The sequence below is a fragment of the Curcuma longa genome, chromosome 20, assembly GCF_044706935.1.
Source record: "Curcuma longa cultivar G26 ecotype Majalengka, Jawa Barat chromosome 20, ITB_CL_G26_1.1, whole genome shotgun sequence".
Taxonomy (NCBI): domain Eukaryota; kingdom Viridiplantae; phylum Streptophyta; class Magnoliopsida; order Zingiberales; family Zingiberaceae; genus Curcuma; species Curcuma longa.
In genome coordinates, this window is record NC_133880.1 from 12,215,565 (window position 1) to 12,231,877 (window position 16,313).

The 16,313-nt window shown below is 34.2% G+C and overlaps 1 protein-coding gene across 1 annotated transcript in view; it reads left to right on the forward strand.

The window, feature by feature from the left end:
* The first annotated feature begins 1,106 nt into the window (after positions 1 to 1,106).
* LOC141813062 (uncharacterized) overlaps positions 1,107 to 16,313 on the forward strand; it is a 45,127-nt gene continuing 29,920 nt past the window's right edge. Inside the window, exons 1-6 of the mRNA XM_074700965.1 lie at positions 1,107 to 1,298; positions 1,677 to 1,854; positions 7,794 to 8,102; positions 8,259 to 8,348; positions 14,706 to 15,188; positions 15,312 to 15,419. Coding sequence (XP_074557066.1) covers positions 1,108 to 1,298; positions 1,677 to 1,854; positions 7,794 to 8,102; positions 8,259 to 8,348; positions 14,706 to 15,188; positions 15,312 to 15,419 — 1,359 coding nt within the window. The 5' untranslated portion in view covers position 1,107. The remainder of the gene's footprint in view (positions 1,299 to 1,676; positions 1,855 to 7,793; positions 8,103 to 8,258; positions 8,349 to 14,705; positions 15,189 to 15,311; positions 15,420 to 16,313) is intronic.

A 16,313-nucleotide genomic window follows, 5' to 3' on the forward strand; every position in this document is an offset into this window, starting at 1 on the left:
ATGGATGAAGTCAAGAGACCATCAGACAGTGACATAGTCAGGATTTTCAATTAAAAGAAACGAATTCAAACGAAATTTTTTAAAATACCAAACTTTATATTTTTCTTCACAATTACACATAATAATTTAAAAAAAATATATTTCACAATTATAATGCATCAATCATTTCAAAATCAAATTATCCAATTCCAAAAACTTTAAAATACTTAAAAACTATAAGTTAAAATTTTTAAAAATTTTAAATATTAATGTAGGTTGATTTTTACAATCCAAAAGTTTAAATTTCCAATTTAATGAGTTGAAAACAAATTTAAATTCAAAAATTCGACCTTAACTTTTGGTTTAGTTGAGCAACAATCCGTTGATCATCGAATCTGTTTTCTTCAACACTTATTTAATAACACAACGTAACTTAATTAATCAATTGAAGCTTAAAATTTTCGATCTTAATTGTCCAAAAATCGAACTAATAATTAAAAAATGAATTGGAGTTCCACTTCCACTTGCAACATCACACTTTCAAAATTATACTCTAGGTATCAAAATCGAGTCTAAGCTTCCTCAAACAATGATTTTCGACGATAAAACCCATGACGATTGTAAAAAATACGTCATGCAGCTCCAGTGAGAGAAGAGGATCGATGAACTCATTCCAAGTCGTGATATTTTCTTACAAAAATGGTATCAATGGATAATTTAAGTTGATGTCTTTCTAAATATGTGATCAATTTTAGTTTTTTAATGATGAACAATAGTAAATATAATTAACCTTGGCTGGTAACTAAATTCAGTAAATATAATTTAATACAACAATAGTAAATGTAATATTTGCATTTGATGATTACTTATTTTATTAACTAACATAAAACTCACATTAGATACACGCATTTTGGAATCCAATTAGTGAAATGGTTGGATTACTTTTCCAGAATGATAAAACTAATGATAATTAATCTGAAAGGAATTTAAGTTGAAGCTTGCAGCCGACGTGTGCGTCTGGTTTTGGCTGGAAGGTTCTATTGAATAACACCAAGTTTATGGGTAAATTGGAACTTTGCAAGAAAGAAAAAACCCTGAAACAAGTGTGGGAAAACCCACCGCGGCACCATGGCGATGGAGGAAGAAGAGCTCCAACCTCCCTCCGAGAAAACCATAGAGCTGGACTTCGCCCGCCTCAAGTCATACTGCCTCGAGCTTTTTGACCTTCTTCGCAACCCAAAGAAAGATGCCGCTTTCCTCGCCGACATGGCCGATTTTCTCCGCCGTACTCCTGCACCTGCCTTGCAGACATCCCTTGAGTAATCTCTCTCTCTCTCTCTCTCTCTCTCTATTCTCGTTTATTGGATGTTTCAGTGCGATTATGTTTGAGAGGTTGTTGTGTCTTCGGTATGATCGACCGTATCTCGCCCTTAAGCCCACCCCTTCCCCGTTTATCAGATTGTTTTTGGTCTAGAGCCTTCAATGACTCGAGTACGAGTTCGAAATTTTCTTACTTCCTGCAGTTTTCTTGTGGAACTCCTCTCGGAGGATTCTTGTCTTCAGTTCTTGGTGCCCAACTGACATGGCTGATTTATCAGTATTAATTCCTCATGGTTGTTTTCCTTACTATAGACGTACTAGAGCTTACAGTTTGTTCTTGATGGAATTTATAATTTTGGTGTGTTCTTTGCACGCAGCTATATCATTATGCCTTTACTACTACTGCTGGATTCAGCAGTGCAATGCAGAAAAAAGAAGGTTAATTCAGATGGCAATCCATTAGGCTTTATTGAGATCCGTGATTCAGTGGCTGAAGGGATGCTTATGTGCCTTGAAGAGCTCTTTAAGAAATGCTATCTGGGGTCTGTGGATCAGGTCTGTGATTTTGTGATAATTTTTCCCTTTGTATTCTGTTCGAAAAGATCATCTGTTTTATTTTTGTCAGTTACACTTTTTATTGAAGAAGTACAAAAAGGCTGTTACTCCAAAAAATCCTTGTTTTAAAATTCACAGAGTTATTGAAAAAAAGAGATTTAATTAGTCTAAATTAATTTATATGAGACAAAGAACTGTAGATACGCAAAGGCTAAAGCAGGTCATGATTTCAAAAAATATGATAGTCTAGGTGCTAAGAATGAGAAAAATATTTCTATTCAATTGCCTAAGAAAAGGTAGAATTTTAAAAGAATGCTATATGCGAAAATGATGAATATCAATTTTATTAATGATAAAGGGGTCATACATTTGCTTCTAAAATGAGGTTAAAGAAAATTCAAGAAAATGAAGGCAAGTAAAACTATAGGTTAGGATGATATTTTAATGAAGCGTGGGAGAACTTAGGTGAACAAAGTATAATTTGATCGTTGAAGTAATTTAAAAAGTAAAAACTGTCTCATTATTAGAGAACAGGGGCTTTTATTTCAATTTATAGGAATAATTATGAGACACAATGTTGTTTTAGTTGTAGAGAGATCGAATGATGAGTCATTCCATGAAACTTTGGGAAATAATGAGCTAGAGGATAAGAGTTGAAAAAAGAATTTTTGGAAAATAATTTGATTTTATGCTCAAATCCACTAGAGATAGTATTTATTTAATAAGACAACTAGTGAATGAATATGAAGAAATAGAGATATTTTCACATCGTTAGAATTAAATCAAAAGTTATGATAGAAAGACATACAATACCTCGTTTTGACGAGAAAAAATCCTGCACTTTGCAATGACAAAATAGGAGAAATTCATGAAGAATTCTCCTAGAGCAGCTTCAGCTCATTGATACTTCCGCCTAGGCTACCTTAGCCAGGTAAGTGGTTTGTCTGGACCACTTTCTTAAAGCTTGAATGGAACTGCATATTAAGTTTGTCATGCGGTCTCCTATCAGAATTGCATAAGCTACTGCCTTAGCTGCATTTTGGAACATTGTTGCAGTAATTGTACGATAATTCAATTTACCAACCAATTTGTGATATTTCATAGCTCAAATAATGACTTGCCCATCTTTGTATTAGCCTTATATTTTAATCCATAGGAATGCCAACACATTTGGCACCTAGCACACCATTTCAAGCATATCATGTATAAATTTTGGTTGTAAGGTATATATGTCTCTCATTAATCCAGCAGCCTCAATGCCTAGACATTACCTCAAATTACCTAATGTAAACATTAGTTAGAAGTGCTAGTAGACATAGGCTTTCAACATTCTTATCTGTATCATCATCACCTGTAATAATAATCCTATCTCTTTAAACATCGAGTGTACACTTTCCAACTGGGAAGTAGTGCAAACATTAATTGAAATGATACACATCTGTCATGTAAGGTTAGAGTTGAATTTACCATATCATGCCCTTGAAGATTGTTTCTACGCTTGCATATATATACACACACATAATATCCTCTCCTGGAGCAACAAATCTAGGGGATTGCTCTATATACACTTGAACCAAATTACTCTAGAGAGAACTTTATACCTACATATCTAGTGGCCACTGAGATATGACTGCCAAGGTGGGGAAGAGACAAACTGCAGTAATCTTAGCTATAAGTAAAGGCAACCATATACTTAACACCATATATCTGAGGGTACCATTTTGCTAGCAATTGAGTTTTGAGCTTATCCACTGAATGATTGTGAGATGTTTTAACAGTTAATGCTCACTTGCATCAAATAATATACTTGCCTAAAGTGAGAGTAATTAGTTTCAGTGTACTATAGAGTGCACTACCCTTTGTAATAGTTTGATTAACCTTAACTGAAGCCAAAGTCAAGGAAGAAATAAAAACAAAGTATCATGGTGATAAGGCACTGTAAGATGCATAATGAGAAAAAAGATCTGTGGTATTGCAGTTGTGAGGACTTATCCTCTCTACAATATGAAAGTCAAATTTCAGGATATGATGTGAGAAAATGGATGGTGCTGGTATGACAATATGGTCTTAAGGGTGTAACAAGCTCTGATCATAGCTGTTTATGATATGCCTAGTCAATTTTAACAAGCTCTGATCATAACTGGTAATTATATGTCTGATGGTTGAGTTTCTAGTGTCAAATGCTCTTTGTAAGAAGATGGTGGAAATAGACATCAAAGTAGGAAGAAGCACCTTAGCTATTGCCTTGGATGTGGTAGATAAGGTGGACTAAAAATTTTCACATTCATTGAAGTGGAGGCTCTATGTAATTCAAGAGAATAAACATGATACTTCCTCTTTGATCCAGAATACATAAGAAAAACACACTTGACAAACTTTAGTGACAACTTCTCTTTTCTTGGGAACAAGATATTGACAAAGTAAGCACATCCAAAGAAGACTATATGTGGCATCACAGGAAAAGAGAATATAAAAGGGTATTTGATCATCAACTGGAAAAACATACAATTTATAAAATAACTTTGTTGTGAGAATTGCATTATTTAGAATTGTAAAGGAACTCCTATATGGTGCAATAATGTTCAGCCTCCATCAAATGTTATTCTTTCATTCTGCAATACTGAGTTGATATGTATGAACGATGTAGGATACCTTGAGCAGGAAGGAAAGACTTATAAATTACAAGAGAAATAGTCTTTAGCATTGCCACTTTTTGGCATAAGAAGACTATAAACTTTGCTTTATCTCAGCACAGAAGAAAGTATAAGTGGGGTATATTTTCATTAAGAATAACAAATTGATGTGAGAATAGTCATTGAAAGTAATTAATTACCTACAACTTTAAAGGAACATCACTCGTACTAAAAAATTTAGAGAGGACATAAGAAAAAGGTCCAAAAATGTGTCTGTTTACTTGACCAAGAATGAAGATATACAAATGCTTTCCTAGTTGGCATGATTGATACCCAAGATTCTGAAGAAGACTTGACAAATTCTGGTAATATCTTGTGGAGATTTTGCAAGCTGGACTAATCCAGACCATTCTGTATCTAGCGATGGTTTGCCATTAGGGTGGACGAGTGTGCACATTGGTTGGTATAAGATCCTCTAGTCGCATTTCCAATCACTTTTCCAGTACACAAATCTTGAAGAGAAACAAGGCTAGTGAAGGTTACAAAGCAATTTGATGATTTAGCAAACTTAAAGGAAATTTATGGATATAGAGAATAGAAGAAAGTGGTAACAATTAAGTGGGATTAACTTGCTTATGCCTTTTCGTGAAGAGGAACTTGTTGCAGTGACATTAGTAGGATAAGGTGTTGATATAAGATTGAAAAAAGAAATTTTTTTAACAGACATGGTCAGAAGTCATGTAATCTAGAATCTAGGTCTTTACCTAGTGATACTTGTCATCCTGGCAATAGAGTTACTGTCAAGGATGTCAAGAACAAGATGCTTAGAGAGGTTTGCACTTAAAGTAAATGTAAATACTCTTTAGTTGGTAAACTATTTACATGAGGGCTTATTGTTAAGAAGACTCACCTATAAGACAGAGGCATTCTTCTTGAAGAGTAGATTTGAAGATTAATGGTGTTTCACTCAGGGATTGAAATTTCGAGCGGTATCGCGCGATACGGACGAAATTTTTCGTTCCGCCAACGGACCGGCATTGGCACCGGCCGTGCGACGCCGCTCGGGCCCGGCGATGCCTCTGCGTGCGGGTCACGCGTGATCTGGGCTTGCGATTTTTGATTTTTTGATTTTTTAAACTTAGGGTTAATTGAGGTTTTAATAATCAATTTCTAGCTATAGTTGGGGATAATTTAAATAGACTTTATTAAAATCTATAAAATTATCTTATTATTTTTAAAAAATATTTTATTTTTTATTTTTAAATATTTAGATTAAATTTTTTATTTTAGTTAATATATTTTATATTTTAAAAATACTGAAACTATACCGGTACGGTACGATACGGTACCGAAACTATATCGTTCTGGTCGGGAATCGAAACCTCGGCACGGTTCGATATTTTAAACCTTGGTTTCACTAGCCTTGTAGTCGTTGATGTAGTCTGGAGTCTACATCAAGAGGAGCACCTAGTTAAATGTGTAAATTAAGGAACTATATATTCAAAATCTAAGTATATTTTGAGTCACAAAAAGATGCAATTAGTTATGTAGAGGAGCGACAAAGGTGCAAATTAATGTGTGCTCTCCAAGAACCATCAGAAGGTGGAGCAGGAATCATGGAATCATGAGCTTAGTTGGTGGTCATCGGTGACTTGTAAGAGGATGGCTAAAGGAGTGGGTAAGGAAGGTTAAGGAAGATTCATCCATCAGAGAAGCCACAAACAACTCCACCATTGTGAGGAGCTTGACAAGGGAGTAGAGTGAAGCCTGAGGAAGGTAAGACCAGTCATATCAAGGAGGATGGTCATTCTCCTGGAGGTAGGATGTTGAGCTTGAGGTCAGCCTGGATGGTATGGTGTTGTTGTTACTAATGCAAGAGTTGTCTATTACCATTTGGATGGGAGGCAGTGTTGTAGCTGATGAAATCCTAAAGTTGCTATGTCTGTTAGAAGATAATTCAGTTGTAGTAGAAGGTAATCTAAAGGAGCAAGAAGAAATCTTGGCCTCAAATCATGTTAGATGTGGTGACTGTATCTTGTAAATCTACACTACCAATGGAAACTACTTAATGAATGCACCATGATGGGAAAGAGATAAAAAAATAATGGATCAAAATTAGGCTCAAATACTAGAAAGTTGGGGTTGACAGGCCCCCCTCTACTAATACATTATACAAAATGACACATTTATAAATAGACAAAGCCCCTAACAGTTATAAAGGTCATGCATGAAAAAATAATTACTAAGTTTTGGTGATACTAGGACTGGAACAACAATTTTCCTAGACTTGTTGATTCACATAAAGAGTTAACCTTAAGTTTTTTTCCCCCACATTAGTGCTTGATGAACTTATCAAGATATTTTCCAGCATAAGAAAAGAAAGTGAGCAAATAATTAAGATTGATAAACAGTAAACATTTGCAAGTAACAGATTTAGATATCTTAGAAATATTATTCAGTGAGGTTTTGAAAACATTATTAATAGGACAAAGGGTGCATGGCTAAAATTGTGAGGAAATTTCAGAGTTCTATATGATCCTCACATACCTCTTAATTTAAGAAGCAAAGCTTGATAAGATCGTGTTACAACTGATTTTATTTTATTTTTCAGTGTTCAACAGTTAGGAAACATTATATAAAATAGTTATGTATCAAAGAAGAGAATGCTAAGATGCACATTTGAGTTTATAAGAAAATAAACTTAAAAACACTGTTATTAGAGAGATTTGATGATAATGATTGAAATCTTTTTAAGGGATATAAATATCGTCAGTAAAATGAATAAATTCTATAATTACCCATGTTGAATTGATTGGAGTTGAAGGCGCAAAGTGTAAAAAGAGATCATATAAACATATTAGTTAATGCAATTTAAAGTGATTTAAAAGATCTATATTTCAATAACAATATAACCATATGGAGGTGTTCAAGGGTGGGATAAGATCCATGTAGCCATTCTCAAATTGTTGGGATGTTACTTGTAAGTCTTAATACTGCAATGATCTAGAATTGTTTGAAAATACCAATAATTTAGAGAAAGTAACACAGTTTTGAGATTATTGGCTAAAAACAATCCTCCTTGTCTTTCAGTTCTATGCTATGTGTATTGGTCAACATTTCATTTGTTATCTGCTTGCATCATAGAGCTTTATATTAGGATATTGGTGTTTTCACTTGTATAAATTGAATGAAGAAATAGGATCATTAAACAAATTCACATCAATCTTTCTTCAATTTGCACCATTTTGTCTTGACTTAGGCCATCCATTAACATTCCCGTAGAAATACTGACATATGACTTTTCAGATGGTTGTGGTGTTGAAGAAACTCAACTATGGAGCTATGCTTTCACCTACTGAGGCGTCTGAAGAATTTCGTGGAGGAATAATTAAATGTTTTAAGGCAATGCTCCTCACTTTACAACCTTGCTCTAATAGTTCCTGCATATGCAAGCAAAGGGTTGCCCTACCTACAATTGAACCATTTATTACTGCATCCATTTCCTACAATACTCATTTGAGCTACCAGATGGAACCACAAGAATGCTTGCTTGCATTTCTCCAATCACAGAATGCATCTGCTGCAGTAGGGCATTGGCTGTCACTTCTTCACCAGGTAGAAACACATCTTTCATCCCATTTACCCAATTCTTGCACTATTTTAAACTTTTCTAAATCTGGTTACATATGCCAATTGGATTTGCAATTATGTGTATATATTAGTTAGTTGTATTCTACTAAATAAATCTACATTTGCCTTGTGTTATAAAAGGCTGCTGAGCTTGAGGCATTGAGAGGACATCATGGAAATGCAAATATACGGAAAGAAGCATTTCTTGCTCTCCGTGTTCTTGTTGCCAAGGTAATACATATAGTTCTTGACTGTAGTTATGATGCTTGCTTGCTTCGTTAGAACATTAGTTTCCTTCATGGCATTTGTCCAACTGTTTGAGGCTCAGTTATGTGGAGGTTATTTTCCATCATTGAGCTTGATGTGAGTCCTTATTATTAGTAATTCCATGGTCATCTGAATAGATGAATAGTTTAAATTATCTCAAGAACTTTTTTTTCCTTCCCTTGACCTTCACCCTTGTAACTATAACCAATTGTCTAAATTTTTATCTGTTGCTTTTGAACCTGTCAATACTATGGCTATCATGACCTTTTTATTTTTTCTTATTGCCCCAAATTCATACCCTTATTTTTATCTTTTTTACACACCACTATAATTTTATTTTGATGTGTTGTTTCTTAAGTATTAATTACTAAGGTATTAAAAGACGGGTTAAATGGTAGGGGGTTGGCCTAGTGCCTATTAAAATAGAAAAGAGAAAGAAATTAAGATTAATATGGTGTGTGAAGAAATTGATGATCACCTTTTTCTCTATTTTTTTCAGGAAAAAATTTACATCCTAATATATAGTGTATACATCTACTAAAACTAGGAAACCAAATATCTACAAATTTGGAAGACAATCAATTATTTGATAGACAATCAATTAATTGATTGTAATTTCCTACAAATTAGGAAGACAATCAATTAGTTGATAGATAATCAATTAGTTGATTATAATTTCCTAAATTCAATAATACCAAAAAACTAAGTAAATCTTAATCTTTTCTAAATACAGAAACTAAATCTCCTGTTTCTACATTCCCCCTCAAGCTGGGTTGTATATGTTATACAAACCAAGCTTGGAATTCAAATCATTGAAACTGACTCTTGGAAGTGCCTTGGTGAGGACATCAACAATTTGCTATCTTGTAGGAATGATTCCTGTGTTGACTTTTTCAGAGATAAAATGACGATCAATCTCAATATGTTTCGTCCTATCATGATGCATTGGATTTTTAGCTATACTGATGGCTGTCAGTAAACATCTTCACCAGGGCTTGATCTTCAATATTGAGTTCCCTTAGGGCATCCACAATGCTATTGAATATTTCTTCTAAATATTTGTGGTCCCCACATCCACATCATCAATCAAATATCTCTTTCCTCAAATATCCTAACTTTCATAATGAAATATACCACAAACCAAATATTTATGGGTCCCACCTATCAAATATCTCACTTCCAAATATCATAATTAAATATTTCACCAACTAAATATTTATAAATCCCATCGTCATTTTATTAATTTACATTTAAATAAAATTATTTATAATTTATAATTTAATATTAAATAAAATTAATTTAATATTATTATATTATTTAATTCTAATTATTATATTATTTTTTATAATAAAATAATTAGAAATCACCGAGCAAAACTTTTTTTCCGGTGATTTCTATTCACATCCCCTCCAATGGGGGATATGTGGGGATATTTCTTCAAATATCCCCCATCAAATATCCCCATTGGAGATGCCCTTAGCAATCTTTGTAACCACATTCCTTCGCATATACCAAGAGCAAGAGCTCGAAATTCCGATTATGCACTGCTGCGAGAAACCACAACCTGTTTCTTGCTTCTCCAAGTGACAAGATTCCCCCAAACATAGGAGCAGTAACCAGTAGTTGACCTTCTATTAGTCTATTCTCCTGCCCAACTTGCATTTGTGTAAATCTCAACTACACGACTTGCACTCTTTCTGAATAGTAATTCATGACCAGGAGTCATCTTCAAGTATCTGAAAATTCTAGTCACTGCATCTAAATGATCCTTGGTTGGATAATTCATATGTTGGCTGACTACACTCACCGAATAAGCAATGTTGGGTCGAGTGTGTGATAGGTAAATGAGTTTTCCAACCAGCCTTTGATACCTACCCTTGTCAACTGGTGTGCCTTCTTCACTTCGATTCAGTTTCTTTGTGGAATCCATAGGTGTATCAGCAGGTTTGCAACCAAGAAAATCGGTTTCATTCAACAAGTCAAGTATATACTTTGTGATATAACAATACCCTCCTTTGATCGAACCACCTCCATTCCGAGAAAGTATCTCAGTGTCTCAAGGTCTTTGATTTCGAATTCAGTTGCTAGCAGTTTTTTTAGCCTAAGAATTTCTTCTTAATCATCTCCAGTAAGGATGATATCATCCACATAGACTATAAGAATTGTCATTTTTCCTCCTGATCCACCTTTTACAAACAATGTGTGATTTGCTTGACATTGTGAATACCCATTGGCTGTCAAAGTCTTAGCAAATCTCTCAAACCATGCGCGAGGAGATTGCTTTAAGCCGTACAATGACTTCTTTAATTTGTATACCAAGTTTTGGTTTGACTTATTTTCTAGTCCAAGAGGTATGCTCATGTGGACTTCCTCTTTGAGATCTCCATTCAAGAATGCGTTCTTGACATCAAGTTGATATAATGACCAATCTCGATTTACTGCTAAGGACAGTAACACTCGAATTGTGTTTAGTTTGGCCACTGGTGCGAAGGTCTCTTGATAGTCAATTCCATAGGATTGAGTGAACCCCTTAGACACAAGTCTTGCCTTAAACCTGTCTATACTCCCATCAGCTTTGTACTTGATGGTAAAAATCCATTTACACCCAACCAGATTTTTTCCAGGTGGTAATGTTGTCAAGACCCAGGTGTTGTTGTTTTCTAAGGCCCGAACCTCTTCTTCTACAACTTTCTTCCATTCTGGTCTTATGAGAGCCTCTTGAATGGATAGGGGCACTTTAATACTGTCCAGATTTGTGACAAATGTCTTGCAAGATGGAGACAACTTTCCATATGCAACATATCTTTGAATTGGATGTTCAGTGCGTCTACGGATCCCTTTTCTATGAGCAATGGGCAAATCTGAATCATTAATTATAGAAGCAGGAGTATAATTAGGAGAGGAATCCATACCATCGTGAGTGTCAGATACAGTGGGGTTTGGTTCTTGTGTTTGAGAGTGCTGAGCTTGCAGAAATTCTCCGGTTTGCTGGGTTGTTCTCCTTCTGTAGACATGAAGCTCAATATTATTGGTATCAAGTTGCAATGGATTTTGGGTTTTTATAGTGACTGGGGTTTGAAAAGGTGCAAGGACAGGAGTAGTACTGGAATCTAAAGGAGTAGCACTAGAATCAAGTGTAATGCTGGAATTTAAAGGCTGATCGAATGGAACAAAAACCGATTGAGTATCCTGAAGTAGATCCCAAATTTAATATTCTTTGGAACTATTCTCCCCTGAATGTCGGATTTGGGAAAGTAGGATTGACTCTCGAAGAAGGTAACATCCATGGAATTGTAGACTTTCCTAGTAATATGAGAATAACATTTATAACCTTTTTGATGAGAAGAGCATCCTAAAAAAATACACTTGAGTGATTTTGGATCGAGTTTGGTACGATGACTATGATGAACGTGGACGAAGGCGATGCACCAAAAGATCCGAAGAGGAAGATCACAGGTGAAAGCAAGAATTTGAGGATGTGTTGTGGTGAGAACATGACAAGGTGTTTGGAATTTTAAAACACGACTTGGCATCCAGTTGATGAGATATGTGGCTGTAAGTACAACCTCCCCCCAAAACTGTTTAGGAACATTGTTAGTGAACATATTGGCATGGGCGACTTCAAGCAAGTGTCTATTTTTTTGTTCAGCCACTCCGTTTTGTTGTGGAGTGCCTACACAAGAACTTATATGAACAATTCCATGTTTTGACAAGTAAGGACCGAGAATGGAGTTGAAATAGGCCTTTGCATTATCAGTTTTGAGAACTTGGATTTGATATCTAAACTGGGTTGAAATCATGGTATGAAAGGATTGAAAAATTATGGCTGTTTCGGATTTTTCTTTCATGAGAAATGTCCATGTGGTTCTTGTATGATCATCGATAAATGTTACAAACCACCGAGCCTCATTGATGTTTTTCACACGTGATGGCTCCCAAATATCACTATAAATGACTGAAAATGGATGTGATGGTTTGTATGATAAACTTGAGTATACATGTCGTATATGCTTTGCTAGTTGACAAATATCACACTGATAATAATTGAAATCCTTATTGATGAACAAATGAGGGAACACTTTTTTAATATAAGCAAAGTTTGGATGACCAAGGCGATAGTGCCACAACATGACTTGACTTTCTACTAAGACAGACTTAGAATTGGGAACAGACATGGAATTAGAAGCAAACTTGACAGACTTTGGACTTGACTCGGAATCACAACTTGATTGATGAACTTGTCTACCTGGGAGGTTCTTTTGTTTGAGTAAATAAAGTCCTCCATGCATATCAGCACTACCAATCACCTTCCTCGAATCCATTGCCTGAAAAACACAAGAATTGGAATGAAACTTAGTAAAATAGTTGAGATCTCGAGTGATCTAACTGATAGAAAGTATATTGCAATTCAACTTTGGAACAAAAAGAATAGATGGAAGATGTAAGTCTTCTATAATATGTATAGATCCTGTTCCTGCTATTGGAGAAATTGTGCTATCTACAATTTTTACTCATGAGTGACTAGAACAAGGCTGAAAGTTCGTAAGAATGCTGGAATCTCCCGTCATATGGTCTGAGGTTCCTGAATTAACAATCCACATCCTTGGCTGATCAGTTTTAACGCACAAAGCAGAAGATAGAGTACCTTGATGTGCAAAAAAGCTAGTATGTTGCTCAGTCGGAGAAGTAGATTTTTGGTTGGAATAAGTTTCACGGGCAACATCCCATATCTCCTTGGCAGTTTTATGAAGCAGAAAATTCTCTCCAACTTCAGTGGTCATAAAGTTTATTAACCACGACATAACTAGATGATCATCAGTCTTCCATGAGTGAAATTTTGGATTTGTGGCTTCTGGAGCAATGATTTCACCAGTGAGATGTCCATCCTTGCCTCTGCCACATACGAACATGAACACAGACTGAGACCATTGCAGAAAGTTTTGGCCATTCAATTTGTGATTGGTAACAAGGTGTGAAGAAAAATCTGGAATGGATGAAACTGCAAAAGTGGACTTTGATTTAGAAGTCACTTCCGAGAAAGTCGAGGGAGACGTCATGCTGCTAGAAAACAAAAAAAAGGAACGAAAGGAAAAGTTCATCTAGAAAAACGAACGACGAACTATAGCTCTGATATCATGAAGAAATTGATGATCACCTTTTTTCTCTACTTTTTTCAAGAAAAAATTTACATCCTAATATATAGAGTATACATCTACTAAAACTAGGAAACCAAATATCTACAAATTTGGTAGACAATCAATTATTTGATAGACAATCAATTAGTTGATTGTAATTTCCTACAAATTAGGAAGACAATCAATTAGTTGATAGACAATCAATTAGTTGATTGTAATTTCCTAAATTTAGTATTACCAAAAAACTAAATAAATCTTAATCTTTTCTAAATACAGAAACTAAATCTCCTATTTCTACAGTGTGTAAAAATGATGAAACTAAGGGTATGAATTTGAAGGGTAATAAGAGAAAATAAAGAGGTCATGGTAGCCATAGTATTGACATGTTAAAAAGCAACAACTAAATATTTAGACAATCAATTGGTTATAGTTACAAGGGTAAAGGTCAAGGGAAGCAGTCAACACATAATTAAGAATGACTATGTATATATATATAGCAATTGTTTCCTTACTTCATCAAAATAGATTTACAATCATAAGTAAATAATTTATAATTTATATGTAAGCAGTAAACACAACACAACGAAACGTTTGTATTTCCTGTTGAACTAATGAAACAAAAATCATAATAAAATATTCAAAGTGTGCGTAGATTAAATAATTGACTAGAAGAATAAAAGGAGTGAGAACACACCTATGAAAGAAAGAGAGGAAAAGTTGGTCGAAAAATTATTGGAAATAGTTGTAGGTGGTTTATATTGGTGGAAATGGGAGATGAAAGTTGCATCGGGCCCGTGATTCGTGTGAACAAGGGGAGGGGAGTTGGGTGGGCTAATATGGAGGATTACTTTCTAATATCAAATTGGTCAACAACTTATAAAATGACCAATTTTATTTCCTAGACCTACTTGGTCACCTTGGTGGTCTGCCCCAGAGCTTTTCAAAAGGGTTGTCTAATAGGGGCCGCCTATACACTAGGTGAAGTGACCCCCTATTGAAACCGCCTAGACAACTGCCTCAAAATAGCCTAAGTTATGTTGTTATACCTTTATTTTTTTAGTTATGTTGGTTTATCCTGGAGGAATGCAGACATGCTTATTATGTTCTCTCACTGTCAAATTGTGTAAGTTTGTTTTCCCATAACTTGAAATGCTCTCATTCTAACTTTTTGTTTATGTTGTTTGAGGTCGGTACTGCTGATGCACTTGCTTTCTTTTTACCTGGTGTTGTAAGCCGTTTTACAAAGGCTTTGTGTGAGTCAAAAAATACTATAAGTGGTGCTGCTGGAAGCACTGGAGCTACTGAGCATGCACTTCATGGTTTAACTGAGTTCTTGATCACTGTCTTAAATGATAAAGCAAATCCATATGCCATTGAGATGTCTGTGAATGACACTATGATATTGTCACCAGAGAAAAATAAATCTATCCAATCTGTACTAGAGACTTTGCGCAGTCTACCATCTAATAGTACCCATATTAAGTCAGCAAATGTGACTGGAGATTTGCTCCGTGAATTAGTCGAGGATTCTTCTCCAAAGGTTGCTTATGAAGGGAAGTTTACTGATGACAGTGAGACCAAGAGAAGTTTATTTGTTCATCGCTCCAAGGTCTGGCTTGATGAAACTTCTACTAATGTAGATAAAGCCATCCGTGCTGCATTTCCGTATGTATGTATCTTCATCTTCTTTTTTCATTTGTTTATTCTTGTTACACCCTTTGAGCTTTTGTAGGCAGCTGATTTTCTTTCTTCTCGTTGGTTTCTTACTGTACCCTTGGTTGTCTTTTTTCAGCTTTCTGTTCATCCTTCTGAAAAAGTCAGAGAAGCTCTTGTAGATGGCATCAAAGGGTTTCTTTCCAATTGCAGGCAGACACTGCAAAGAAGCAAATTGATGCTTTTGGTAAGTGTATTTGATTTATTACGTCCCATTATAGTATATCATTGAGGGTGAAAAACTATAGAAACTTCAGGGATTAAAATAATAAAGAAAAAATTGAATATATAAAATAATATTTTAATTTCAAGAAAAAGAATCCATGGAAGAGTTAAGACAGTGAAGAAGTTAATTGGAAATTATTAAAATTTTGGTCTCTAAATAGTTTATAGTTATTATTTATCAATGTAAAAAATATATTTTATATATGTTATTTTTATAATTAGGTCCCTAACACTCTCCTTCAACCTTACTGACAACTCAAAGATATTATGAAAACCTAATTTGTTACTCAAGTGTACTCAATTCTAACTACTCTAAAGACTTAATAAATTCACTGGCTGATCGGTGAAACCTGCTTGACATGTCTATATTTGCGTTTTAAGGTTATAATAACTTGAAAAACAATTTTCCTATCAAAGAGGCTTTATTGATTTATTAGTTGTTTATAAAGTCTAAAACTATTATTCTATCAAATGTTCACTTATTTAACAAATATTATCAATATTAATTAACTAACTATTAGTTAATTATAAGGAGCTATAGTTATAATTAAATAACTAAACTCAATTTCAATATATTATTTATGATTATATAATATTAATCAAAATCTATCAGTATGTAAACTAAATTATCATTTATATTATTTTTTTTGAAAAAGTTATGTTAAATTTGACTAGTTAAATAAAATTCAATAAGTTATTATCTTAATATTAACTAAGTTATACAATTTAATAATTAAGTTATACGATCTTGCATATAATATTAATTGTTATTAAAATGAATAAAAATTAATATTAAAATTATTATACACTATTTTTTTTTTAATAATTTAATGAGTATTATATTAGCTTTATATAT